The following is a 27,375-nucleotide window of genomic DNA, read 5'->3' as shown; positions in this document are numbered from 1 at the left end:
ACTAGCTTATTAAGCAAATCACTTACCAGAGAGTTAGATCCTCTTGTTTTTTGTCTTGTCTTCTACTTTCCATATTTTTTTTTTTACGACAAGCAAAATTTAAAACGCAGGAAAAGGAGAAAATTCGGCGCATTCCTCTCGGTGCTATTTCCATCTTTTGTATTTTCTTTACTTTTTAAAATAATTGCCAGAGTTTAAGTTCTTCCAGTTTATCCTACTCATATCATCCCAGCACTTGTGAAGGCGTCGGGCTTTCACAGGCTGAGTTAGACAGCCAGTCACTGTTCCCTCCCTTTCTTTTATTGACGGGCTCCCTTTATCTCAATTTGCCAAGAATTGCCAGACAGCCGCCGACTGGCCTCAGCCTCCAAAATCGTCGTGTCCAAACTACGCGTTTGGGCACGACGGGGGCTGCGTTATATTTACCCCTCATATGTTGCCATTTTGCACCTCGGCCATATTCTTATACTGGTGGGGGGCAGAGAATGAGGGGAGGGTTTAGGAGAGGGCTCACATATCGAAATGCTTGGTGTCAATGCAAATAATAAAAACAAATAAACATAAAAATGCTTCATCTTAATATTTGGTAATAGTCTTAAAACTTCCCAGCGTTTTTGAAAATGTACTTGCAATAAAATGAAAATAATCCAAACTTGAACGGAGTCAATCCAAAATAATGTGATCTCGGCTCAGCCTATAGATGAGAATGAGGATGAGGAGGTAAGGGGGGCGGCAGAGAGGGGGGGGGGGGCGACTTTGAGATGACATTGAGGCTGTGTAGATGGGAGTTGAGTCTCTGGTTGTTGATGTTAGACAGTCGCACAAGGCGAAGCGGCTGCTGCCCGTGTTAATTCAACCTCCTCCTCTCTCTTTCTGTCTTCTCCTCCTCCTCCTCCTTCATCCTTCTGGTCTTCAGCACTGCTCCCCGCTGGACAGCTCCCGCTTGGACCCCACGAACGCCGCATGGTACCCTTTAATGTCTTTTAATGGAAGTAAAATCTATTTATGTTTCAAGACACACCGGGAGTTTACAACTTGACCCGCGGGAGGAATCTTCGGATCCCTCGTTTGGAGATTTGTGGCAGTCAGCGGAGGCTCGGCAGTGCGGATCCCAGATTCACTGTGAGTAAAAATAGTAAAAAAAATAGTAAATATTTGCTGTCTATCTGTGGGAACCTGTTAATACGCGGCTCGGCTATTTGTCCCCTCCAATAGCAGTCGCATTGACTGGATTGTGAATGAGGCTGCTGCTCTGCTGCTGAAGGAGGGATCAAGTAAATATTTGCACACTTATCTCAAAACAACAGTCGAACATGCGGGGCTGATTCCTGTCTGCTTGGTGTTTGCAGATGCAAAGAGTCGCATTCTGGTGCGCAGAGTTCCCAATTAACATGGCAGAATGTGTGCAGCCTGATGCGTAAAGCTTTTACGCATTTGGACATCCCTTTTTTTTTCTCGTCTCCACGGTGCGTTTTGTTTTCCAGCGTGTTAGAGACGTCCTTCTGTCCACGCTTACTTTCAGCTATCCACAAAAATAACTGACAAGACAATCTGTAGGTGTTAATTGGTGGACCTCGTTGAGCTTTATTTTCATAGGCTGGACATTACATTGCTACGGTGCGTCCTGCGCTTAAACTTGCATGTTTTGGAACACTGTGCACTTCTCCTTAATTTGGCATATTTAAATTCAGAATTTGTTTAGACAACCACGTCTGTTGTTTTGTTTGTTTGGCTGCTAAATTCTGTGCAAGCTGATTTGTGTGGAGGGAAGGCAGCATGCCTCTGCCATCAGTGATTTGACATGAATGAGAAAAAAAAATGTTCTGGTGCCAAAAGATCAGAGAATGAATCAGTCTGCACTTTAAAATGCGCCTTTGGAGTTGAAAAGTAAATGATTTGTTTAAACTGCTGCTGTTGATTTAGAGGAAAAGAGTGTGGTACATTCTGTGTCCATCTTTGTTGAAACAGGTAAACATTTTTCCTGCGCCCTCAAACAACCAATCACTCTATCCACGATCTTAGGTTGACAACGACTGACCAGTCGTGTTCGCACAGGCTCCATCTCCAGACATTTGGTCCGAAGGTTTAGTTGTAGAAAAAAAGAGGGGGGGAACAAAACCGCGAAGCTGCTGTCTACGTGGACCGGTGCTGAAGCCTCCCGTCCGACTGCCAGGACCTTTGCCAAATCCAGAGACATGGCGACGAACGGCACCAAAGCGGATGGACAGGTCACAGAACTGAACGAGGTGGCCGCCAACAACGACAAGCCCAAGTCCCTGGACGTGAAGACCGAGAAGAAGCAGAAAGACGTCCCCGACAGAGAAACATGGGGAGGAAAATTTGATTTCCTCCTGTCTTGTGTGGGTTATGCAATTGGACTGGGGAACGTGTGGAGATTTCCCTATCTCTGCGGGAAAAACGGCGGAGGTAAATACTTCTTTCACTGTTCATGTATGCAAACCGAGTGAGCCATTCAGATCAACGATGCACATGATGGAGCTTATAATTTAGCGACTCCAGAACAGAAAAAAAGCATTGCCTATGTGTGTAACCCTGTGCTGACCAATATAAACTGAAATTGGCTGCACTGAATTATAACTATTATGCATTTGAATGTATAAATCTGAGTCTCCCTACGTGATTGGGCAGATTTGATAAAATACTTCTGAATATGATGGCATTTGTCGCGAATTTGTACTGCATAATTAAATTGAATTGAAGCTAATTTGGTGTATGTCAACTGATTTGTGTAGGTTTGCATTTTTAATTCCTTAACCTGATGCATTTCTGTCCATCCAGGAGCCTTCTTGATCCCATATTTTCTGACTCTCATATTTGCTGGGGTCCCTTTGTTCCTACTGGAATGCTCTCTTGGTCAGTACACTTCAATTGGAGGGCTTGGCGTGTGGAAACTGGCTCCTATGTTTAAAGGTACAATAAAAAATAAATTCAAAATGCAAATGCAATCCTTTTGAAATTATTTTAAAACACATCTAAATCATATTTTGAACGTCAGGTGTGGGCCTTGCTGCAGCTGTCCTCTCCTTCTGGCTTAACATCTACTACATTATAATCATTGCTTGGGCGATTTACTACCTGTACAACTCATTTACCACTGTAAGTATTGTTTAGAAAAATAGTGTGTAGGAAAATCTCAAAACTGGTCAAAATGGGGAGCAAATTGTATTTATTTATTTTATTTTATTTTTTGCATTTTCCAGGACCTTCCATGGAGCTCATGTCACAATATATGGAACACAGAAAAGTGTTACACAAACTACTCCATTCCAGATACCACCAATCTCACCAGCGCTGTGGTTGAGTTTTGGGAGTAAGATATTGATTTTTTTGTTTCTGCATGCCTCCCTGAGCGATATCAAAAGATGGCCTCCTCTGCTGCTTGTTTGCTGCCCTGTGTATATTATAGTATTATCGCTGTTTGCCTCTACTTACAGGCGCAATGTGCATCAAATGACTGATGGCTTGGAAAAACCAGGCCAACTCCGAGTGCCATTGGCAGTAACACTGGCCATCGCCTGGGTCCTTGTGTACTTCTGTATTTGGAAAGGGGTTAGCTGGACAGGGAAGGTAAATGTTTTTTTGTTTTTTTTTTTGCTTTCCAATACCTATTTATGCTAGTTTCTAATAAGAACATGCAGCTTCCATGCAATATTAAAAAGTCTAATACCTGCTCATCAATCTTTCAGATAGTATTCTGCATGGTCTGGAATTGATTTTTTAAATAAGATATCTTAAAAATAAAACTCACGCTCCCCTTAATACCGTTCTTCCGGCCTCTTGGTTGGCTCCTATAATTCCAATTCTCCAGACATGTTTTCCGTTCCGAGTGTGGATTCCTGATAGGAGGAGCAACAATCAGCCATACCCCTTCGATCTGGATTTATCCCCCCTTCTCTCTCAGAGCAGTTTCTCCCCCATGTGGCGCTACATTTTAAAAGTCAAGTTCATCACATGACCATGCCAAACAAAATTTGTTTTGGTCACAGCCAGACCCCTTCCTTCCGCCCCCCAATCTAATAATTTGCTTTCTGAGTATCTCAGAAAGGTGGCTGAAGATTAACTATGATTTTGTTGTTGTTGTCGTTACGACCCTCATGAAAATATACGTTGCAGCTTGAACATTTTCATGGATTTCCACTGATCACCTCCTCACATCTTCCAGGTTGTGTACTTCTCGGCTACGTATCCCTACTTCATGCTGTTTATTCTCTTCATACGTGGGGTGACCCTACCCGGAGCCAGAGAGGGAATCTTGTTCTATATCACCCCTGACTTTGAAAAGCTGAAAGAATCTGAGGTAACGACATGTTATTATGGGATTTGTTCCTACGTGCCGTATGCTCGAGTGAGCAGAGCCCGGCCTCACACAGCTAAACTCTCCTGCTCCTCTGTCAGGTATGGCTGGATGCAGCTACGCAGATCTTTTTTTCCTATGGACTGGGGCTGGGGTCGCTTATAGCTCTGGGTAGCTACAACACGTTCAATAACAATGTTTACAGGTAAGTGCTGCTGATGATTCGTGAACTACACTTGATTTATAACATCACAAGGGAAAAAGCTGCTGATATTGAAAACAGATATTGCAGAAAGGTGTATAACATTCACCCCCATTCAAGGATGCTAAAAAAGACTTTAAAATAAAAGTCTAACTATTGTGGCTGAGGTCAAGGCTCTTTCTTTCTGTTCTGTGAAAACAAAAACTATTACTGTGATGCCTGAGTGTTTTTTCTAAGAGCCCCTCATTCTGGGTCACATAAGCAGTTATGTAAAATAGTTGCATTCAAATTAGCTTGTTTCTCGCTTTTATTCAATATAAGGTAATTTTCCATTTCATTCAAACAGAACATGTGTATTTCATCCACAAGGTTTGCACTTTCATGTTAAATCTTGCAGTGAAAGCACTCCCACGGTTTACCTGCACTCTTTTTTTCTTTTCTTTTTTTTTAGAAAGGTCAGCGTAGAATGGAGAGAAAAAGTCAATTTAAACCTTTCACAACATCCACATTTTTTAAAATATATATTTATATTATTTCCTCTCCCCAGAGACTCTGTCATTGTGTGTTGCATCAACTCATGCACCAGCATGTTTGCTGGCTTCGTAATCTTTTCCATTGTTGGCTTCATGGCGCATGTGACTAAGAAAGACATTGCGGACGTGGCAGCCTCAGGTAACTGCACATGGCAGTGGCTTCAGTCACTGTTACTCTCTGCTATCCCCAATAATCGTAACATTAGCATGCTGTTTTGGCAGCTTCAAGAGTGATAAATTTTACAATAATGCTTCCTATTTACTATCCAGGTCCTGGCTTAGCTTTCCTTGCATATCCAGAGGCTGTAACCCAGTTGCCCGTATCACCTCTGTGGGCCATTTTGTTCTTCTCCATGCTGCTCATGCTGGGGATAGACAGTCAGGTAAGGGGCTTGGTGATGATCTGCTCATGGGCTGACCTAAATATTTAAAAGCAGTTACATATCATGCAGCTCACCTCTGCTCGCTGCATGATAAGCATGCAATTTGCTCCTCACAGATAGCTGTGGCTGAGCTTTGACATTAGTTGTCAAAAAAAAATTAAATGCAACCTTATCACCTCCATTTGCATTGCAGGCTTCACTGTTTCTTTACTTTGTGTGTGTGATTTTAATATGGCCTCAAATGGCCGTGACCAAACAGGCTTCAAAGCAAAACACAGAAATGACTGATTTTTCTTTTTCTCATAATTTGATTCTTTCTTATTTGTGTAATCAGATGTTCTCATCAGAAACGAGCATTAAATAAATTAATTAATAAAAAAAGTTGCCCCTTTTTTAATTTACAAATATTAAATCAAAAATAATACCTGTGGCTTGATTAACTTCATGTTTTAGATTAAAACACCAGGAAGGATAAAGAAAAAAATTATCTGTTCTCATTTCCTTGACAAGAACCCGATTCTGCAAAGTCTGACTGCATTGTGTCAGACTTTTCTTCTAATCTCCACAGATTTCACCACAAAACATAAAAGAACATAAAAAATAAATTCAATATCCTAAATATTAATGAGGTTGATTGAGGATAAAAATAATAATAATTAAAAACATTTGTCATTGTGCTGTATGCCTGATTTCAGTGAAATATGGGCAATGATGTGAAACTGGGGTGTGGACAGTGTCAAAATGTATTAAAAAAATAGCTTTTTTTATGTAGAGATAATGGATTATTTGTATTCATGTCTATTTTAAAATCTGTAAAATTAATGTCAAGGATACAAAGTCTGAAATAGTTTGAGCATGTAAAATATTTGACATGATGAAAAAAATGGAAAAACAAACAAATGGATTGTTAGGTTTTCATTTAAAAATACAAATTGTTCAAAATATTTTTTTATGGTAATACTGTAATAATTATGTTGAAAATCTTTTGATTAGGTTTGATTAAAAAAAATGTTTATTTAAAAAAATAATAATAACAAGCAAAGAAAGATATTCTCCACACCTTTACTCCAGACTTCATTGGCTGGGTTTATGTTTCACCCTGTGACATCACAGATTACAGAAGGTGTTTCTCGACATGCAATACAAATACAGCAGAAGTCTGCTTCAAATATGCATACTCAACCGTACTTTTAAAATTTTTCATGCTCTTGTTCATCTGTATTTGTAAACATCTCTTAGGTGGACAGAAGTAATAGCGCCTCCTGCAGTAAGAGACCAGGATAGTAGCAGAATTCTGTAACTATCTAGTAATATGAAAAATTTTACCATTTTTTTCTTTTTGCCAGCGTTTTACAGTTTTTGTTTTCATTTGACACATAAAATGAAATAATTAAAAATAAATCACCCTTCTATGTCAACTTATTGATCATACCAAAAATGACATGAATTTGAATCTAATATTCAGCATTTTGTCTGCTTACTTTTGTTTTTCACGACTGGATTTTGATGAGAAGTGGTACTTACCAAAACATACACTGATCCAAAATATTTCCAAAACAACAGAAAAAGAATCTCAAAGCATCCAGGTGTGAGCAGTACACATATCCAGGCAGATGTTTCAAACTGTTCCTGTGATTGTGTCCTTCAGTTCTGCACCGTCGAAGGCTTCATTACCGCCCTGGTGGACGAGTTCCCCAGAGCTCTTCGAGGCAGACGAGAGATCTTCATCGCCATTGTCTGCCTTGTGTCCTATGTGATTGGACTTTCAAACATCACACAGGTACAACAGGGCAGTTCTGAATAAATGAGCTTCTATCTGTGTTTTGCCTTTTCTAATATTTCTTTTTTGTTGTTGTTATTATTTGTAACCAGGGTGGAATCTATGTGTTCAAACTGTTTGACTACTACTCCGCCAGTGGGATGTGTCTGCTGTTCTTGGTCTTCTTTGAGTGCATCTCCATATCTTGGTGTTATGGTGTGTTTTATATTATCTTTCATTTCAATATAACCACAAAAATGACTTCTGGAAACGAAATTTGGTCAAGTGCGAGTGCGTTGTCATGTTTTACCTGCTTCAAAGTCTGCTCAGCAGCAAGGTCGGGAGCACTCATGTGTCATGCCTCATCATCATGCATGGCAGATCTCAGAAGATAGAAACCAATCAGATGTGAATATTTTGGTCATGCATTCATTTGTCCGGCAGGTGTGAACAAGTTTTACGACAACATCGAGGAGATGATTGGCTACAAACCCTGTGTATGGTGGAAATTGTGCTGGGTCGTGTTCACCCCTCTTATTGTCGCTGTGAGTATTTTGAGCTAATAGGATAGTACATCTAAAGTCACGACATGAAAGATGAAACAATAAATAAAGTCAATATTACCTACCTGCAGCCATGCCAGACTGAGGCAGCGCTGCCTGTAGTCAGAGGTGTCAGGATGCATAAAGCGTCTCTTGTCTCCCACAGGGAGTGTTCTTGTTCAGCGCCGTACAAATGGTTCCCCTCACGATGGGAGACTATGTGTTCCCAGGCTGGGGTCAGGGAGTGGGATGGCTCATGGCTCTGTCCTCCATGGTTCTCATACCAGGATACATGGTCTACATGTATCTCGGGCTCAAGGGCACTTACAAGGAGGTGAGATGAAAAGGTTCATTTTCTTCCCCCATTTCATTCCCCGCATCTACCGAAGTTGTAACCATTAGGGTTTGGTATCTCAGTTTTGGTAGCTTGAAACACAAAAAAACTGACCAACATATTAAACATGCTTGATAATTTTGTATTTAATTAAGATTTAATTTGCTGACTCAACTGAATGAGACAATTAAAATTGAAATGATAAATTAGAATGATGCAAGGAAATAAACATTTGCAACTAAATGAAAATAAAGTGTTTTATTGTTTAAAGATAAAAATCTGTCTCATTAAAAAGCATTGAAATGTAGAAATAGTACACTGAGCCTCAGTGGAACATGAAAAATCTGTGATGCAACAGATGTGCTTGTGAGGTATTCAGCATAGAAGATAACTGTATTATTTTAGATTGTGCACATTGAAAAGTTCAGCTAAGTTAACCTTCCAATGAGGGATTCTGAATATGGCTCTTCGGTAGAGAATATCAATTTATGGCCATGTAGAGGATGGAGAAACTAATCTCATTGTTAATGTAGACATTGTAACAGTAAAACTGACTGGTCTCTTTTTAAATATAATTAAAAATAATCAAAAATAATGGTAGAACTTCCTTTTTTTATTTAAATATTGGACAAAAACCTTAAACTATTTGGCACCATTTGTAACCAATGTGCCATACAAGTAGCAATAAAAGTTTAACCATATGATCCATGTGAAATAAATTGTACTGGACTGATAAGGTTCCAAAATCATATTGAAAGTTTAATTCAGGATTCTTAGCATTATATATCTGTTACATTTTTCAAATAGAACATTACAAAGGAGTTAGCAGTTGCCACTGATAAAATATTTGAGAATTTGAGAATGGAAATGAAAGAACTGTCTGCCAGAGGTTTATTAAAAATATTTTACCTTCATCGCATCAGAATGGGTGCAAGCATATAAACATCTATGTATCTATATTTTATCTGTTTATTTCTTATAAGAGCTCATTTATGCTGCACATGTGCATCACTGATACAGAAGCTATACAACTCAATGACTTAATATTATGATTTAACCTATGCATACTATGCTGCTTGCATTGATAAAAATTCACTCATTTCAACATGCTGTCTGCTTGAAACTAAAGGAAAACCGACAGCTTGATGCATTTTTAAAAATAATTCAGACAATGACTATCTGACCACTTTGAGGCACTGATAGAATATTAATATGTCGTCATCAGAGGGTCAGTTGTTCATTATATATGAAAGAAGAATGAAACAGCATGATGAAATCAAGGAAAAAGTAATGTACCTTGTTCCGCCACAGCAGAACACTGTAACTTTAACAAATGTATTTTAAGAAAGGGAGCACTTCAAATGGAACACACTTAAAAACTGTGGCAGAATTTGATGTTGAGTGAAATACAGCACATTCTCTAACATTTAGATACACGTAATACAGATTATTCAATTCACCAGCATCCGAGGCGAGACAGGTGACAGTGTGGCAACAGCTTAACATCTGTAGTTCATACTATAGATTAGGTTACTCTCCACACATTCATCTTATTTCCAGGGAGATTCGACTGAGCTAATTAAAGATGACTACATGAGTATAAAAGCATGTACGCCGAGGCCTGGAAAGGTGGATTGAACGTACAACAACCTATTTCTATCTCTTTAAAAGTTGTACAAAATGATCAAGGAATGCAGAGACCAACACCCAAAGAAAACCATCTGTACCTGAATTATTAGAACTAATTTTGTAAGCTAGCATAGCATTCTCATTCGCTCTGTTTTTCTCTCTTAGCGACTTCGAATAATGTTCCAGCCTCCCAAAGTTGTCAGGAAATGTCAGGAGAACGGGCCTGAACTGCAAGTGGAAACCAACACTGCCAACCTCTCCAGCCCTGCCAATCCTACCAACCCTGCTAGCGCCACTAACCCAGCTCCCGCGAACCCAGCCAGCCCGACCAGCACAGCACCTCTAAACTCAACCAGCCCCGTAACACCTGCCAACCCGGCTCCTCCGCCAGTAAACCCAGTCTCAGCTTCTAGCCCGGTAAATCCGACGACGAGTCCCGCTGCCACTATTACCACCACTGTCACTACAACCAGTCCGGTTAACCCGACTGTCAAAACTGTTAGCCCGACCAGCCCAGCTCCTAACCCAACTAGTCCAATAGAGCCTGTTAATCCCCCTAACCCAACAAGCCCGACCTCTAACCTGACCAATGCTGAGGCCAATGTGTAGACAACAACAAAACCCTCATGGAGCATGTAAACAAAAGAGAACAATACAAAGGACTTCCGAGATTTTAATTGATTCACCTACCTCCAGGGGCAATTTGTGATCAAAACAGATTTTCCAACCATGCTTAATTTTTCTGTATTTGTTAAATCAAGCCAATGATGTCTTATTGTTGGTTTGCGTTCTGAAAACAAAGTCAAAGACTGTTAGTGTTCACCGATACAACCGTAATTCCAAGAAAAAAAAATGTTAACATACTGTGTAATACTGTGAGAAGAGAAAAAAAAAACTATAGAGTTATAGATTAGAGATTTGTTAAATATCTTCATGAATCAAGTAAATACCGTGTGAATATAGTAGATTAAGTAGTTAAACAAACTTGACATCGCGGAAGAATGCAAGGGATGCCGTCAATTTCTTTGAGGATGTTTACCAAACCTCACACAGTTGTCTCTTTTTCCAAACATTGCTCTCTGTGAGGTAAAACTATGAGCCGCAAGGCGAACTGGGAGCTCGGAGTAAGCACAATGCCAATAAGATGTTCGTGTTTAGGAGCAATCTGGAGAAGTCCAGAGTCTGTTACAAAAGATTTTGTGTGTGAGAGAGACTGTTATTTTTTTCCTTATTTTTTCAGTGTAAAAAAAAAAAGAGATAAAACTTTTATGTGATCAAAGCATTTTTAGAATTATTTTTAGGATGTTTTATACTATGTATGTTGAAGTGGAGGACCAAAATCAATAGGCAGACAAAAGCAAAAACTATGCCATTGAGTATTCGGTTGGCAAAGCACAGGGTACAAAGAAGTACAATGAACAAAAAAAAAAAAAAAGAAGCACACGGTTAGAAAAGTGATTTGCAAACATTGACTATCCCTTAATGCTGACAGTCAATCCTGTTTACGTTTTGCATGCTTTCCTCAGGAACATCATTGAAAAGTTTCTCAAATGTCTCCTGCGAAAAAAAAAAGAGAAGAAGAACAGAGACGGCCTTAAGCCAATGCACCAATTTCAGCCAAGCGATAGTCTGTTTACATGACTGGGCAGATCTACAAAATACTTACACTTTATATGCTAGCACAAAACAACCGGGACCAACTCTGTGTTTAAGTACAGTCATGTTTTCTTTTTTTCTATGTGTCATGATCAATCATAGTCCGATCAATATGTATCCAGCAATACATATGTAGATGTTTAGGTGCAGACCAGTCCGCAAAGTGGTCTGTTTCTCTTTTTGTTTACGTTGTCTTTGCTTTACCAGGGGAGAGAGAAGAAATAAATAAAAAAGAACAAAAAGCACAAAAGCTTTTTAGGTTTTCCCAGACTTTTGCCATGGCATGTTAGGACAATGTGAGTTTGCTTCTATGGCAGCTACCTTGAAAGGCATGTGGTTGAACAGAACATGTTTACTTTGAAAAGCAAAACAACTGAGCGAAAATGTGAAATGGCTACAGTTCATGTCCTGTGAATTTTGTATAAAGTTACTCTACCACAGTTTTCTCTGGAAGTTTGTTGTAAAACTGTACCGTGTAAAACATGTAACTGTGAATGTCTGTACTACATTGGAAGTTATTGTCTAAATGTTGAAAAAGAAAAAAAAAATATGGAGTTGCTGTTTTCTGCAATAATATTTTGATCACAGAAGCTAAAGCACATATCTGACAGAGATATAAGAAATGATTATGAAAAATGAAGATACTGATGATTATATTAAAAATAGAAATTATGTCTAGTAAAATAATATTGTTTTGTATATTTTTAACTGTCTCACTGCCTAATGTAAAACATAATATAAACATGATATGTATCTAAATGGTGTCAAATGATAAAGCACGATTGTTATGTTATACAAACAGAAAAAGACTGAAAAAATAAAGAGTTATAGATAAAATAAGCAGAACACATGGCTGGCATATGTCCCTAAAACAATGTGTCATTAATATAGCAGTGTCTCTGGTAACAATGCTACCAGAAAATTAGGTCAGCTATCTTATTAAAAGATGTACGCTGCTTTGAATCCTCCTGCAGTAATTGGCTGTTGTTTCCTCTCTTGTAAATAAGCCCTCTCCATAGAGTATTTCCCGTCAATTGATGTAAAAACACTCTGAGACCTAATAAAACTTAAAAAGAGGGATTAAGTGAAAGAAAATGCAACGCTTGATTCATCTCTTTCTTAGTTTTACATGTAGGCCAGGTGGGATGTGCAGAATTAAGTAAATCCTTTCCTCAGTAGTTTGGGTTTTAAGATGACATCCAGCTTAACTTTACCAGGAGGGGATAGAAGAAACTGATCATAACAGCAAAAGAGAAAGGAGTCTGGCTCCCATCGGGGTGTGTGTGTGTGTGTTTTTTGGAGTGTCAGAAACACAAGCTGAGAGAGAGAGAGGTCTCAGCATCACCACAAAACAGCTCTCGCCTCGGGGGCCTGGCGTGCCCGCCCGCCCTGTCTCCTCTGCTTCTGATGGTTCTGAGCGTATTTGTGTTTCTGTTTGTGTGTGTTTTGCTTGCATCCCCACGCTCCCCGCCTTCCAACCACCTCCCCCAGTTGGTGCTTCCATTAGTTTCCAGTGTGATAAAAGAGACGGCACCAGCTGACACCGCCACAATGACTCGCCGGGGATGAAAGAATGAGACGTCCCCTCCAGTAGCTCGTGGCAAACTGGTACGTTTGTGGACGTGAGCTCGTTTTTGCGTGAGACAGAAGGAGAAATAGAGACAGGTCGGAGACAGAGGGCTGCGTGTTTAAGTGGACCGGGATTTGAAAAATGCCCCCTTTGGCAGCTCGAATAAACTACCCAATTGATGGATTACTTGGTGGCCTCCTTCATTCCTTGTTGTGTAATTTAGCATCTTTACCTATAAAAACAAGTCACCTGTTTGACAGCCCAGACTGATGTCTTACATCCGCTGATGGCATAGATCATCAGTGACGGCCAGGGATGACAGGAGGCAGAAGATCTTCATTAGTTGGGAGCAATCTTGCAGAATCCAGATACTCCTGGGATGCGGGACAGCAGCTTCGCTCAGCTCCACAGTGACACTGCGATTCACTTTATTTAACTGTAACTAATATTCTATGTGAGAATATTCTATGACTCTCAGAAGTTTGCCCACCTCTGTTAAAATTTGTAATACAAAAAATTAGACCAAGAAAAAAAATGTCTCAATCTTTATTGTGGTATACATGCTGCACAATTCAAATGAAAACAAATTTTTAAGGGGAGAAAATAAAAAATAAAAAAAGCTGCAATGATGCAAAAGTTGACCTATTGTTTTGTGCACTTTCTGATCTAAATTATCCATAGTCCTCTACAGGCTAACCACCAAACATCAATTATATTGATTCCCAATACCTAGAAATAGAGTAGCTGTTGCATCTCATAAATTTAAGAAAATATGGAACAACAATGTCATTACAGAAATTGTGTGTTTTTTTCCCAAAACAATGACTAAAAAAGGTAGAAAGTGGTCATTGAGCTGCTGTACTAACTGTGGCAACAGTTAGCTATGTTTTTCATGCATGTGTACTGAAGGGTAAGTGTGAAAAAACAACAACAAAAATCCAAAGAAAACATTAATTGAATGTGTTATAATTGATTCCTAAAGGTACAGTTTGTACAAAAAAGAACCCTCACTGTGTAACTACTTTAAGAATAGTCACACTGAAACATGGTGGTGGCAGCGTCATGATTTGGGATTAGAGTTTGTTGGAAATTATAACATCTAAATACCAGCCAGTGCTCACCCAAAATCCTCTGGTGTCTGTAAGTTGTAAGAAGATGAATATTAATTCTACATTGAGTCTCTACATTGTTTCTCACACAATCAAGACCCAGACTCATTTTTGGGAAGTTGCGATCCGATCCTAATATATTGATTTAATTATCTGCCAATACCAATATGTTTCTGAATTGGATGGAGGGCGCAAAGATTTCAGACGATAATTGTAGGTTAAAAAATAACTGAAAGTATTAGTTTTTCTTATAAGGAAGGAGAAATATACTATACTATACTATAATTTCTGCCCATCGACTGGCAGTGTACAGGAATAATAGAATTAGTGCTGCATTTTATCTTAAGTTAATACAATTGAGAAAACTCAAGACACTCTTGGACTCTCATAATCTATCAACTTTCATTCTTTCATCCCTAATTAGCCTGCTTTATTACACATTTAAAGAATATTTAATAAGAACAGTTTGTCAGAACAGTCTGTATATCCTAAATTGATATTTAAGATATACTTATACTTATGTGAAAAAGAAGCACGGATTTCTGAAATTAAAAATTCAAATACATTCCAATTAAATATTCTTTTGAACGAGATGAAAAGCAAAAATGTAAAACTACTATTGTAGAAAAAAATGTTTTAACTGAAGCTGTTTCACATTTCATAGCTCATCTGGGAGTCATTTTTGGACTGTGGACTGTTTAAAAACTCGATGCAGAGCAACCCCAAGTTGGGATTCAAATCTAGGATCTTCTTGCAGCAAGGCAACAGTACTACCAAGAGCACCACTGTACCACAGTGCAGCTCTGTTTTAAAGTTTTTCTCCCAAAAATTCTGAATGAAAAAACAACAAATGTTAACATTAAAAATACTTAAGACACAATCAGGAGACGTTATAAATGTAGACATTTAAAAGATTTTAAAGATGTCACAGTGACATCATAAGGTTGTTTCAGCTTATCTAAATGGTCTGTCAAGGGATTTGGTGGAGGCTATAAAATGTATGTTAATGGTCAGGTATGAAGTGTTTGTGTTCTCAATTGAATTAAAAAGTGACTTAGGAAAAAGATGGAGGGGAGAAAAAATAATATTGTAAAAATTTGTACCAGATCGAAAGTATTTTAAAGCATGTTTTCCAAAATAATCCTACATTTTTAAAATGTACTAGTTTGCTTTCTCTAAATTAGTCAAACATTCAACTAATGACTCACTTTTGAACATTTTCCAAATCTATCTGAGTCAATTTCACATTTTTATATGTTACTATGAGCTGCAGCAGCAACTGTTCTGCACTGGTTTAAAAATGACTAAAGTTCTCATGCCCAGCTTGTCAATCCATCCCTTAACGCTGTTCCCCCTGCGCAACGATTCAATGGCTTCTGGTTCTTCAAAGGGCCGTGTTAAACGAGCGCAGGGAACTCCCTGGGAACCCGCAGGGATTCACTTCATTTCCTGTTTCATAAGGCAGAAGATGTGACACCAATTGACTCTGTGATTAATTTGCTATATGAACAAACCTGACCACAAACTGTCGCTGTACATTAGCTACACCCATCAGTGCTACCCGAGTTAATTGATACAGATGCCATAAATTAATGTGTTTCTATTTTTTGTCTTGTAAAGCACAGTGTCTCTGGGCGAGCCGGCTCCATTTTGTGGCCAGATCTGAGCGCTGGAACATTGTCTGGTGTTTAGCATTTCTTGGCACTCTTTGTCAAGAGACTATTTTTAAAGTTGAAAAGTGCTCACAGTGTGGCTGCAGGAAAGAGGGACACCGAGGTAGCAAAAACTGGTGATCCATGATGCTTTTATGAAAGGATGACAGAGCTCTGCAGCTTATAGACTCACACACCCACACACGCAAACACACGCCGCCATGATTTATCCTCATAGCCCATTTAGAGCAAGGGAAGCTAATTTTGCTGTGAAGATGAAAAGGCTGATTATTATTATTCTACTTTCTCTGTTTTAACCCTGATGCCCACAGAGTTTCTAAATCATAATGCCAAATCTGGATTTATGTTGTTCTGGGTCACTGAACCTTCATATTTCTGACATTTATTCTGAGTGATTATTTGCAACATTTTTTATTTTTTTTTATGCTCAGACGCTTTTGGTTTGTCCCAGACTTTCTGTCTGAGGTACTCTCACCCGAGAATTCAGAGCAAATAAATTAATGAATAACTAATCTACGCAGATGCATGAATCTACATATCAATGTAATCAGAGGAAGTTGTATGCATGGCTATTTCCAGCACAGGGGCTGAGAGGATGTCAAGCATGCAAAGCCTCTCTGCATATATGCTAATCTGGCTCCCTTTTTGCACTCTGAATGTGAACCTTGCTGGAATCAACTTGTTTTCCAATTCACAAAGTGTCTTTTGGCAAATGCACAGTAGCTGCACTGCTGCTTGTATATTAAGCCCTGCATTTATGCTGTAAATGGAGACCCAAGATGAATGGGTACACACTGGGACCTATTGTGGATTCCCAAAGATTTTGCTGCTTCACATCGTGCTGTACTGACATGAGGATTTTTATTTTCATGACATAGTGATTTCAGTATGCATGTAAAAGAGAAGAGTCTGACAAATTATGTTTACAGTGTTCCTGCTTGAAGAACTAAATCTGCCTCTTTAACCAGCTCCACAGACAGAGAAAGAATTAATCCACATCTTATTTTAACAGCACATCAACCTGTAACAACATTGGGGAAAATAAAGTCTCCCTGATCTGAATTCCTACCCGACTCTGTGCTCGTCAAGAACTGAAAATCCAAACTGATGGAAGCATATCTTTTTTTTTTTCTCCAGTCAATCAATATATGAAAATAACTGCAATCAAAATAAGTTTAGCTAATCAGGAGCCTGTGCTCTGCTACCTTCAGTTGGCTCCAGCACTTCTTGTCTTTTGTCACAGCTTATAACATCTCCCCAATGTGCCAGCGGCTTATGGGGGAGTCACTGTAGATTACTGCCTGGGTCAAAAAAGGAATGCAAATCAGGCAGAGGAATAGGCGGAGTGAAACACAGAGAAAAGATTTAGGCAGCAGAATATGTCTAAAGGGGAGGCAGCTTTTGTTCTAATATTCTCATTTAATGTGTGTGTATTCTTGAATTTGTCTGAATGTCATCTTTCAAGATAGATTAAACTATGGTGACATACAAAAGTTTTCAGGTCTCTTATACTTTTTTCATCTTGTTACAATGCAACTGCAAATACTCATGTAACATATTGGGGTGATATCTAACAGAACATCATAGGCATGTGCATAAAGGAGAAATGAGAGGGAAAATAAAAGTCTGAAAATTTCTGTACGCATTTGTGTTTAGTGCCCTAACTCAAAACCTTGTCAAACCACCTTCTGCAGCAAAAAGCTGCAAGTGTTTTGGACTAATGCAGTACCAGCTTTTGCAGAAGAAATTTTTTATTTTTCCACTAGTTCTTCTCTGCAAAATATCTTAGGCTGGAGGGAGAATGTCTGTGAACATCAGACTGAAGTATCTCTTCAGATTCTCAGCTGGATTTAGGTCTGGTCTTTGACTGGAACATTCTGACACATGAATATGCCTTCATGTAAATCATTTCATGATGTCTCTGACTAAGGGGCATTGTCTTGCTTGGAGGTGAACCTCCACCCTGGTCTCAAGTGTTTTGCAGTTTCTAACAAGTTTTCTTCTAGGATTGTCCTGCATTTACTCAATTCCGATGCTGCAGTGTCCGTTTCCTTGCAGGAGAAAGGCATCTCTGTCACCACAATGTTTCGCCGACGGAATGTTGTGTTCAAGGTAATGTGCAGAATTAATTTTCCCCTAAACATAGCGTTTTGCATGTCAGTATAATTAATTTTTTATTTATGCAATTTTATTTCACAAATATTGTTTCAAAGCACTATACAAAATATGAATTTTGGGAAAATATGCAATTGCAATATCACAGATTTTTTTTTTAAATGCATTGTACAATATTGATTACAAAAACCCTAATCTTAAGGATATTTTTCTTTATTCGACATTACAAAATGTTCCCATCACTCCAAGAGCACTGGCATCTCAGTGACTAATAAATACACTTGGTGTGGGCAGTAATGGGAGTTAGAGTTCATTCAGCTGACCTGATATGTTATAGATATGCAGAGCTTGAATGCATGATACTTTGGATATAATCTTCTACAAAGTATTACACCCAAGTAGTCCTGTGTGGTTGCCATATTGATAATGTCTGCAATTAGATCAGTTTCAGCAGTTCTAAAATGTTCTCTAATAAATCTCCGAGGCCTTCACAGAACAGTTATATTCACATTATTAGCTTACACCCCGCTGGACTTACTGGGTGACTTCAGAAGGACACTTATTGCACTGAACATTTTTGGGGTTATTAATAAAGTAAACAGCTGTTATTTACTTCCTTTTCAAATTTTCTTCCCAAAGTCTTCTTACTCCCATTTATGCAATCAAATCTAAAAAATAAATGATAAACTTCAGCAGTTTATCATTTAAAAGGGATTAAAACAGAACAAAAACACACTGTTTTGTTCTCAAATTCGTTATTTTCATAGTACTGAAACCTAAACTACATCAAGAAGTCATGCTTCACCCACATTGTAGGTGCAAATTATTCTAATTGTGCATGTGCTGTGTAAGTGCTCAAGCTTGCATCCGTGTGAAGGGGTGAACGTGCGCAGTTTGTCTTTCTGTTAGCCTGTGTGCATGACGTTACTGTATGCGGACGTGCACAAACGCTCCTGTTAAGCGTGAAGACAGGACTAGGCAGCTGCTTCAGGCGCAGCTTTACTAAAGACCTGCATTCTAAATAAATTCTGTCAGATTACGCCAGCACACAACTTAACATTTCACTCCTCGGGATGTTGCCTAAATCTGTTCAGTTCATGAGAATTCATAACTAAATGTGGAAGGTAATCAAATTTATGACACAAAACTGTTGTTTTTCTGAAAAATTAAATCCTGGAATTATTTGCATGAAATGGGCAATTGCTTCTTGAATGCTTTGCACAAGAAATCTTTTTGTTTATGTTTGCATACTAATGCATGTTAATTTGATTATTTTTGGCACATTGTCATACCCCAACTTAAACAAGCGACCTCCATGCGTGCCTTGAATTCATTCCCCATACTTAGCCCGACATTTTCTCTCATGTGGTTTTGCCCTTGACTGCACATTGTAACTCTGCAGAATCCACACAGATATTAAGGCTGACCCACATGGATAAATGCTGCTTCAAAGAGGAAGCAAATAAAAATAAAAGTGTAGCAAACGCATGAGATAGTTCTCATTGCTGTTCCCTGGGAAACACTCTGAAGGCCTGTTGAGATGTGCTTTACTCTTTCTGACACAGAAAACACACAAGCAACTTTTATAGAAGCGCTGTCATACGCAAACAAGCTCATTCATTCCTCGTCTGTCTCGCTCTCTCCCGTAAACAACGTCCACACATGCATACGCGATGATTAAGAGATCTGGCGGCCTTCTGGGCATGCTTGGTCTGGAGGCAGTGGTGAATCACAGCTATGATGTGGTATGTGCTTTCTACTCCGATCTGTCAGAGGGGTTTGGGAACCGTGCTCAGTGATGGGTGAGTCGGCCTAGACTGATCCACAGCGGCCCAGTCTGCCCACTCTGTCCTGCCTTCCTCAGGCATCTGGGTCTTGCTGCTGCTGCACCCTGAGCTGCACGGTGACAGGTAAGACATCCTCAGGAACACTTTGACCACCCCAAGGCTGAGGCAAGCAAAAGGATCAGGGAAGCTGAAGGAAACACTAAACAGTGGAGCAAGCAGAAAGCAGCTTCCTAACTAAGGCACACAGGAACAGCAACTTCTATTTAGTCTACAGAGACAAGTTAGTGTTGTGGACACTCATACTCAAAAGTAATATAATCATAGCGTATTTCCATGTTTCACATTTCCAGTGAGAGGGAAAAATGTTATAGCCATTTTGAAGTTTTAATTATTTTTAGTCAAGGGGAAACAAAGAAATTCTGATAAACTTTTATTTTTTTTTAAAAAATACGTATTTAAAATATTTGCTAAAACTGCCTCTATGTTGTGATAATGTAATCTGCAAAAAATAAAATAACTCCTCCTTTTTCTCACTGTGGTCCTACTGCCATTTGCAGAAATACACAGCACCTGCTCAGAAACAATTAATCAGAGCTGTCAATCACTCCCATATACACACTACTCATACCCTTCTCTTTGCTCTCTGCTTCACTACAGCTACTTCCCCATAGCGAGCCTGTCGTGATCGCTCAGGCCAGCTAGCACGGCCACCAATAATAGTGGATAAACAATTTTCCTGCAACGGTAAATTGTTTCTCTGCCGTTAGCACATAGAGCAGCGCATACACAAGCATGAATGACAGTGGTGAGACCCTCCTGTCTGTCTCGGATCGATTGTTTGTTTTTGACCAGGAGCAGAGCATTTCTGCAGCTGCTGATGATAATTGGTTGTATCATCATTCCACCCAGAAAAATAACATTTCAAATAAATAATTTTAAAGGTCCAAATCAATACAACATTTATGCCTATGTTGATTAGTTGTGAACATCTGATAAGTGATGTAGGCAACTGATATGAGCAAGAGCAAAGAATAGTCATGCACCTCTAAAACTGCTGGCCAAAATATACTTCTGATAATAGAAACTACAGCGAAAAGATTAAATCTGATTAACATTGTTAAACATATTTCATTTGAAACGGAGCCATAAATCAAGCCAAAATTTTCAGAAATCAATATAGTTATTGAGATCTAATACGCAGGCTTGGATCTGGTTTTACATCATGAGTGGGACCACAGCTCTGTGATGGACTAAATTTTCTGTAGAATGTCAAACCCATCCTGTGGCCAACTCTAATGTAGCGTGTGACATGTCACACCCTATCACTCTGACCAACAGATGACCAGCTGCTTACGTATGCCGCGTGCACCACTGGATCCCAAACCAGACGCTGTCAGGTGCGATAACGGTTTGAGCACCAAACCTACTCTGAAGTTTTGCACTCCTCTGTTCCCCCCCACCGTTCATCTAATGCTGCAGCCCCACAGCTTGTGGTCAGCCATGCACTTCTACAAGCCCATGCTGTGTCCTAAAGATGCTTTTATTTCTGGTTTACCTGTTCATTCCCCCCTGGCTGAGGGTCAAAGATAACCCAGCTGCTCTGCTCCCCTCGACCAGCCACCCGGTCTCCATCACCCGGGGCTTTTACAGAGATAAGGACTGCTGCTCATCCCAGCTGTTTGAGGGGAATGAAAACCTCCTCACCATCAACTGGGGTTCATTTTGGAAATAGTAGTTTGAGTCAGAGACAATGATATATGCATATGGAGTGTTGCAAATCTGAGTAAATAAGAAATGTGGTTTTTAAATGATAAATTAACCATATATTTTGGTTCAATTTCACTCTGAAGTCAAGAGTTAATCAGATGATCAGGTGGTGCGACAACCTAAAAGATCTCAAAGAGCAGCAGATTATGTCATGATTTATAAAAAAAATCAGATTACAAATTGACTGTGTGATTGACACTGCAACTAATAGTTATCTTTGTACAGTTTCACTATCAACATTCAAGACTCATGTCAAAACCCAAAGGTGTTTCGTCTGGTCTACCCCACATGTTCACTCCATCCCAACTACCACCTCTGCACTTTCCTCATGTTTTATGAGTACTGTTTTATTTAGCAGTTTGCAATATTTTTCTGTTTATTTTTTCAATGGTCTCTCTTTTATGTGCAGTTCTTGAGAGTCTTAAAATGTACCTATACATGAAATGTTTATTATCTGTGGTCGAGAAAGAATTAGGAGAAAATCTCTGATTGTGTGTTCGAATCTCTGGTCGGTGATCAATCTGTGATTTATTTACTATTCAATGCTCTGCCGACCAAAGATGACCCAATAAAATTGTCGAGCCATGTCAAATATTTTCTAGCAGAATTATATAGTGTCACTGTTAACCAACCTATGACTCTTCTCCTGTTTTGCTCAACCATGAACACTTCAAATAATGTGCTTTCTTTTCTCCCCCTTCCCCTCTTATACATAGCATCAGTCTTAATAATAAGCGTTTTACACCAATAACTTGCTGCCCCTTTATTCATGGACAGGCATCCCAAGGAGATCAGTTGATTTATCTTAAATAAACCATTTTATGTTGCCTTTGCAATATCAAAAAAATCATAGTAAAAAAAAAAAGACTGGTCCAAGACCAGATAATTTCAAAGGCAAGTCCAAGACTAGATAGGCTGGTTCAAAAATCAGATAATTTTGGCCCAAGCCAAATCCCAAATTAGCTGCCTTGAGGTTTTTGACCGTTTTATGAAAGATAATGCAGAGGGAGAATTCACACACACAACAGTGCCTGCAAAATGCAGGCACTGTAAGTTTTCATTTGGTTGAGGTAATTACAGCATCGTGGAACAGCCATTTGTCCCTTTGCTCCCCAAACGGGAGATCGGTTTACAATGTAATGGTGAGTCAAAAACAGTTGTGTTTCCCAGCATTATATGGAAAAGTCACATTCTATTGACTTCCTAACATCAAAGAGATCCTGGACAGTGGAAGACAATGGATATCTGCAGCATTACCATTTGGTTATGGGTTATGAAACCTGCATGACCTGCGTGAATCCCAGAAAACAACATTCTCTAATAATATAGACTTGTGTATGAAAAGGACTTAAATATATAAATAAAGGAACGATTGATCTGAAGCACAAGATGAGTCACTTGCCTAAGGTGAATACTCTTGATTCAATAATATGAAAGAATATGGCATCCATGGTAGAAGGACTAAGGTGAAGTTGCTGAGCAACAAGAGCACATGCTGCATATCTGTCTCAAATTTACCCGAAAAACATCTATTTTGTGGACAGACAAAACAAACTGGAACTGTTTGGAAAGTGACTTTCTCCTCACATCTAGTATGACTTTAACCTGGTAAAAACCAGCCCCTCATTCCACGCTTCACTTTGTACAGAGGAATTGAACCCTCAGCTATTGAGAAACAATCGCTTTCAGAAGGTGTGGACTTTATTAAAAGTTTTACATTTTGAATGTAACATACTGTATGCAATGCGCCAGTTCAACGCTATGAAGTTTACAAAGAATTGCCTGCACTGTAAACAGCCATTCCCATCATGAAGAGATAAATGTCAAGTCCAACAAAATGACTGTTTGTTAACTCAATATTTGGAATTAGTATTAGTGTTATGACTTGTTCACTGCCTCTGCTGCCATTGCCAAACCATAGGCAAACTTTAATTCTAAACCAGTCCAGAAAATTGATTGTTCACAACTTATTTTTCTGTTCGCTGATTGACCCGGTTGAAATTCAAACAGAATTCCAAACTTTCATTGAGCTAGAGATATCGAGCTCAGTGGAAGAAAACTCAGACAGAGCACTGAAGGGAGATGAGAATTAAGCAAAAATGCATAGGAAGACAATGGCAGATTAGTACAAAACATGAAACAAGGGCTGTACTGGTTTAGTGCTTCAGGACCTGGACGATTTGCCTTAATCGATGGTAGAATCAAGGAGAAAGTCCAATTAGCACTTTGTGACTTTAGGCTCAAGCACACTTGGATTATGAAGCAGTCTTATTTTCTGAAGCAAATCAGCCTATCTAGACCTGAATGAATCAACAGACAAATGAAGAAAATGAAGGATTTGGAGAGGCATATTCAAAATCTGGACTTGAATCTGATTCAACAGACAGAACAGTCTGTTTGAGCCAAAATCCCTGCACCGTGGCTGAATCCAAACAATTCTTCTCAGAACTAAAACCTGTCCACAGCAATACCAATTGTGGCACAACCAGTTTTAGGATTGGGGGCAATGACTTTTTCAAACAAGGCCATGTTTGTCATGTTATATTGGTCTGATATTCAAATTTGCTGAATCTCTTATTGGACAAAACCTTTTTTACAGAATGTAAATCTCCCACCATGTATTTAAAGCGCATAATCTTTTTAGTTGCAGTTTAACAGCTGCACCCTCTGGTCTCACAAAGTGCTGTGTACAATTTGTTATGGAAGGTAAACGTCCCCTCAGCACAGCCTCGTTATCTCAATGCTCATAAAAATGTGGACAAGCCGAGCCTCCTTGACAGCATTTAATGCACTCTTGCTCTCCCTTCCTCTCCCTCTTTGTATCGCTTTTTCCTTCTCTTCATGAAAATCTTTGTTTCAGGATGAAAAAGAGCTTCTTTTCGTTGGCCTGTTCCCCTTTTTGTCTGCGTGTGATCACGTGTGGTTGAACGTTTCATAACAAGGAAAGAGACTTTGAACGGAAATGCTTCTGGAGCGATGTTTTCAACAGAGTTGCATCAGGTTTAAGATAGAGGAAATGCAAAGTAGATTACATTTGAAAAGTTACACCAATTTCTTAAGGCAGTTTTTAAAAAAAATCAACAAATCGCTTTATGTTATGTTAATTCTGACAAAGTACTACCAACTCAGCCTAATCTGGGGCTTTTTTGTCTCCTTTCTTTTTCATCTTTCCTTGTCTCTTTGTTTGGTTTTCCACAGGAATCCTGGAGCTGGTTATAATGCAGTGTACTGTACAGAAGTCTGAAAAAACAATGTAAGGGCTGAAAAGAGGAAAAATCAGCAAGGAGCGATTTCTCTGTGCTGGATTGTTCTCTTTGATCTGGAGTGCAGTGAAAGGAGGGCATTATGTAACGTCTTCAGCACACACATGGCCAACTGTGTGACTGCCAAACACACAACGGGGGGAGAGGTAGTGGTGGCGGTGGTGGTTGTGGTGGGAGAGTTGAGGGGGGAAGGATGGAGCTGTGGCAAAAAAGGGGGAGGCAGACCGGCAAGAGAAAGTGATAGGGCCACGAAGGGAGCAAATAGATGGCAGTGAGAGGTAAAATGCTGCCGCTCATGTTGGTGTTGGGTCACTTTCCTTATTAAGGCTGCTCAGTCAAGCAGCTGTAATGTGGGCCTTAACAAGCCTCATAATGAGACATGAGAATGCCCCTTAGTAATGGTTCAAACATCCATCTGCTGTTCATTGCCCAAAACACGCCGTCTTAACGCACATCATCTTCGCCTGATGTTAAACGAGGAAATCTAAATGATTACATGGAGGCTTGACCCTGTAGGGGGGGAAAAAGCAGCATTTGAGAATTTTTAGCTCGTCATTAGTACAATGTCTTAAAAGGTATTCATATCCATTGAACTTTTCTCTGCATTTTACCAGTCCTAAACACAAAGTTCAATGTATTTAACTGGGCACCAGGGGGTGCACCACATGGCTCAGAGGTAGAGCAGGCGCACCATAAACAGAGGGTATGGTCCTCAATGCAATTGTCCCCGATTCAATTCCCAGCCCCAAGCCATATGCTGCATGTTTTCTTCTTTTCTTTTTGCCCCTTTTCCTGTCCATCCACAGTTCATTAAAGGCCTCCTAGAGCCATAAAAACCTTTAAAAATATATTGTACTGGAATTTTATGTGATCCAAATGTTGAAGTGTACATAATGAAGCAGAAATAGAATGATGCATGTACTGCAAGTTTTTGTAGTTTGTATTTAGGTCCCCCTGAGTTAAAGCTTTGCACAAGAACCTTTTCCAGCAAATGGAAATCCAAGTATTTTGGAGAATGTTTGTGAACATCCGCTTTCAAGTGTTGGTAGAGATTCTCAAATGGATTTAGGTCTGGACTTTGACTGGGCTATTCTGACACTTGACCATTCTTTGATCCAAATAAGTCTGATCTAGGTCTGGTTGTATGTTTAATGTCCTGCTGGAAGGGGAACGGCAACCTACTGACAAGCTTTTTGCTGCCTCTAAAATATTTTTTTTTTAGAATGGTAATATATTTAAAGTTTAATCCTGAGTCTAACTTTTCCGCAAGTGTATTTGTGTCTACTGAGTTCTTCGGTCTTCCTAAAACTGTTAAGTGACTTTTTTTTTCACTGATACAGATCAGGTTTTTTGCAGGTGGACTCTGTTATCTTCTGAAGGCAAAGGTTGCAGGGAATTTTATCAAGGGGTATCAGAGTAAACAGGACAGAATATGTTTGCTTGTCACACTTTTCAGAGTTTTATTTTCAAAAAGTTTAGGAAATCTTTACAAATGTTTGCTACTTGTGTATTTATGTTTTTCTATAGACATTTTGTACGTCAGTTGATTTTTGATTTGTTCTCTTGCAGAAATTAGAAGCAGCATGCTTTTGCAGCAGATGGCTCTTTAAATCAATCATTGCAAATCAATAATAGATAACACTGTACCGCCGATGCCAACCATATCTCAGAAATCACTGGCTGTGTCAAGCACCATACGGTGATGCAGCAGGCCAAATGTTCCCAACAAAGCGGGTCAAACGTGGAGCTGAGGCAGCACATAGTGTACGAGAATGTAAAGTAGACGGGTATTATTAGTATCACCGGCAAATCAAGTACACGCCTTATAGGAGAAGGAGCCGTACCAACTGATAGGAGGGAGGATTGAGGAAAAGGCAAAGAGCGATTGGTAGGTTGTGTTCACGGTGGTGTGCAGCCTAAAACTGATGCTGAGACGGCCTGACAGGGTCTGTTTTTGTTCATTGCGAGACTGTTATCCAGAGTGACCGTGTTGTCTTCCATTCCCTCTGCAAAGGTTATGCCATTGCCAGCAGTCCACATGACACATTGAATGAGCCACTGCTCCGTGAGCCGGAGATGTTCATCAGGTCCGTTTTGAAGCACAGACGGCCCTCCCTTTAGATCCTGACATTGCTAAGAAGTCCTTTATGAAGGGAAATCTGCGTGGCTTCTCAACATTTTCCTCTATTTATTTACAACATATAGTACGGCTGCTGCTGCATTTTGCAAGTGACGTGATTGGTAATCGGGTGTGTTGGGCTGTCAGCTCAGGGTGCATGATCTTGCCAGCATGACTCAAGTCTGCCCGTGAGCTGCTTCCTGTGCCTGTGCATCTACTCCAGTTGCTCGTATGATCTATTTTAGATTCTTTTGCCCAAGGATGTGTGTGCATCCTCACAGCGGAGAGCCACAAAAAAAAAAAAACTGGAAAAAAAAAAAGAGGAGGAGGAAGAGGGGGAGGTGACGATGTTCACATAATCTACAGGCAATCATGCAAATTCCCCAGACATAGTGCACTCACAGATGCTGTGGATAGGGGTGCAGCCCTGGACTCTGCTCAGGCACAACAAATTTGGAATTATGCAAACGAATGAATGAGATCTCTATCAGGCGTTTGTGCAGGACAGTATGTACAGAGGACGTGAGTCAACATGTGTGACACTGTAACAGACACTTTTGCTATTTAGCCTGCAGTGAAACCATGCATTTATCCAACTGGATTCATTTATACGCCATAC

The 27,375-nt window shown here is 39.5% G+C and overlaps 1 protein-coding gene across 5 annotated transcripts; it reads left to right on the top strand.

The window, feature by feature from the left end:
- The first annotated feature begins 767 nt into the window (after positions 1–767).
- LOC114144469 (sodium- and chloride-dependent GABA transporter 1-like) lies at positions 768–12,316 on the top strand. Of its 5 annotated transcripts, none has more exons than XM_028017353.1 (15): positions 768–1,122; positions 2,023–2,427; positions 2,800–2,931; positions 3,017–3,117; positions 3,222–3,331; positions 3,456–3,588; positions 4,184–4,318; positions 4,417–4,520; positions 5,065–5,189; positions 5,321–5,433; positions 7,082–7,213; positions 7,306–7,408; positions 7,637–7,737; positions 7,901–8,068; positions 9,863–10,306. In XM_028017353.1, the coding sequence occupies exons 2-15, from the start codon at positions 2,196–2,198 to the stop codon at positions 10,304–10,306; spliced, it is 2,133 nt and encodes a 710-aa protein (XP_027873154.1). In that variant the 5' UTR covers positions 768–1,122; positions 2,023–2,195. The 5 variants fall into 5 exon arrangements, with proteins under 5 accessions (XP_027873154.1, XP_027873145.1, XP_027873174.1 ...); XM_028017344.1 differs by having other exon boundaries at positions 1,969–2,427; XM_028017373.1 differs by lacking the exon at positions 768–1,122 and adding an exon at positions 1,167–1,617.
- The last annotated feature ends 15,059 nt before the right edge of the window (positions 12,317–27,375 follow it).

The sequence above is a fragment of the Xiphophorus couchianus genome, chromosome 1 (assembly GCF_001444195.1).
Source record: "Xiphophorus couchianus chromosome 1, X_couchianus-1.0, whole genome shotgun sequence".
Taxonomy (NCBI): domain Eukaryota; kingdom Metazoa; phylum Chordata; class Actinopteri; order Cyprinodontiformes; family Poeciliidae; genus Xiphophorus; species Xiphophorus couchianus.
Note: the sequence above shows the minus strand (reverse complement) of the source record. Positions and strands in the feature narration are given on the sequence as shown.

What these genes read in the sequence shown, in the direction of transcription:
- LOC114144469 (XM_028017382.1), top strand. Translation starts at nt 2,196, where the DNA reads ATGGCGACGAACGGCACCAAAGCGGATGGACAGGTCACAGAACTGAAC. An exon ending in TGCGGACGTGGCAGCCTCAG is followed by an intron (nt 5,190 to 5,320) that starts GTAACTGCACAT and finishes TTTACTATCCAG; the next exon opens with GTCCTGGCTTAGCTTTCCTT. An exon ending in TCACCCCTCTTATTGTCGCT is followed by an intron (nt 7,738 to 7,900) that starts GTGAGTATTTTG and finishes TGTCTCCCACAG; the next exon opens with GGAGTGTTCTTGTTCAGCGC.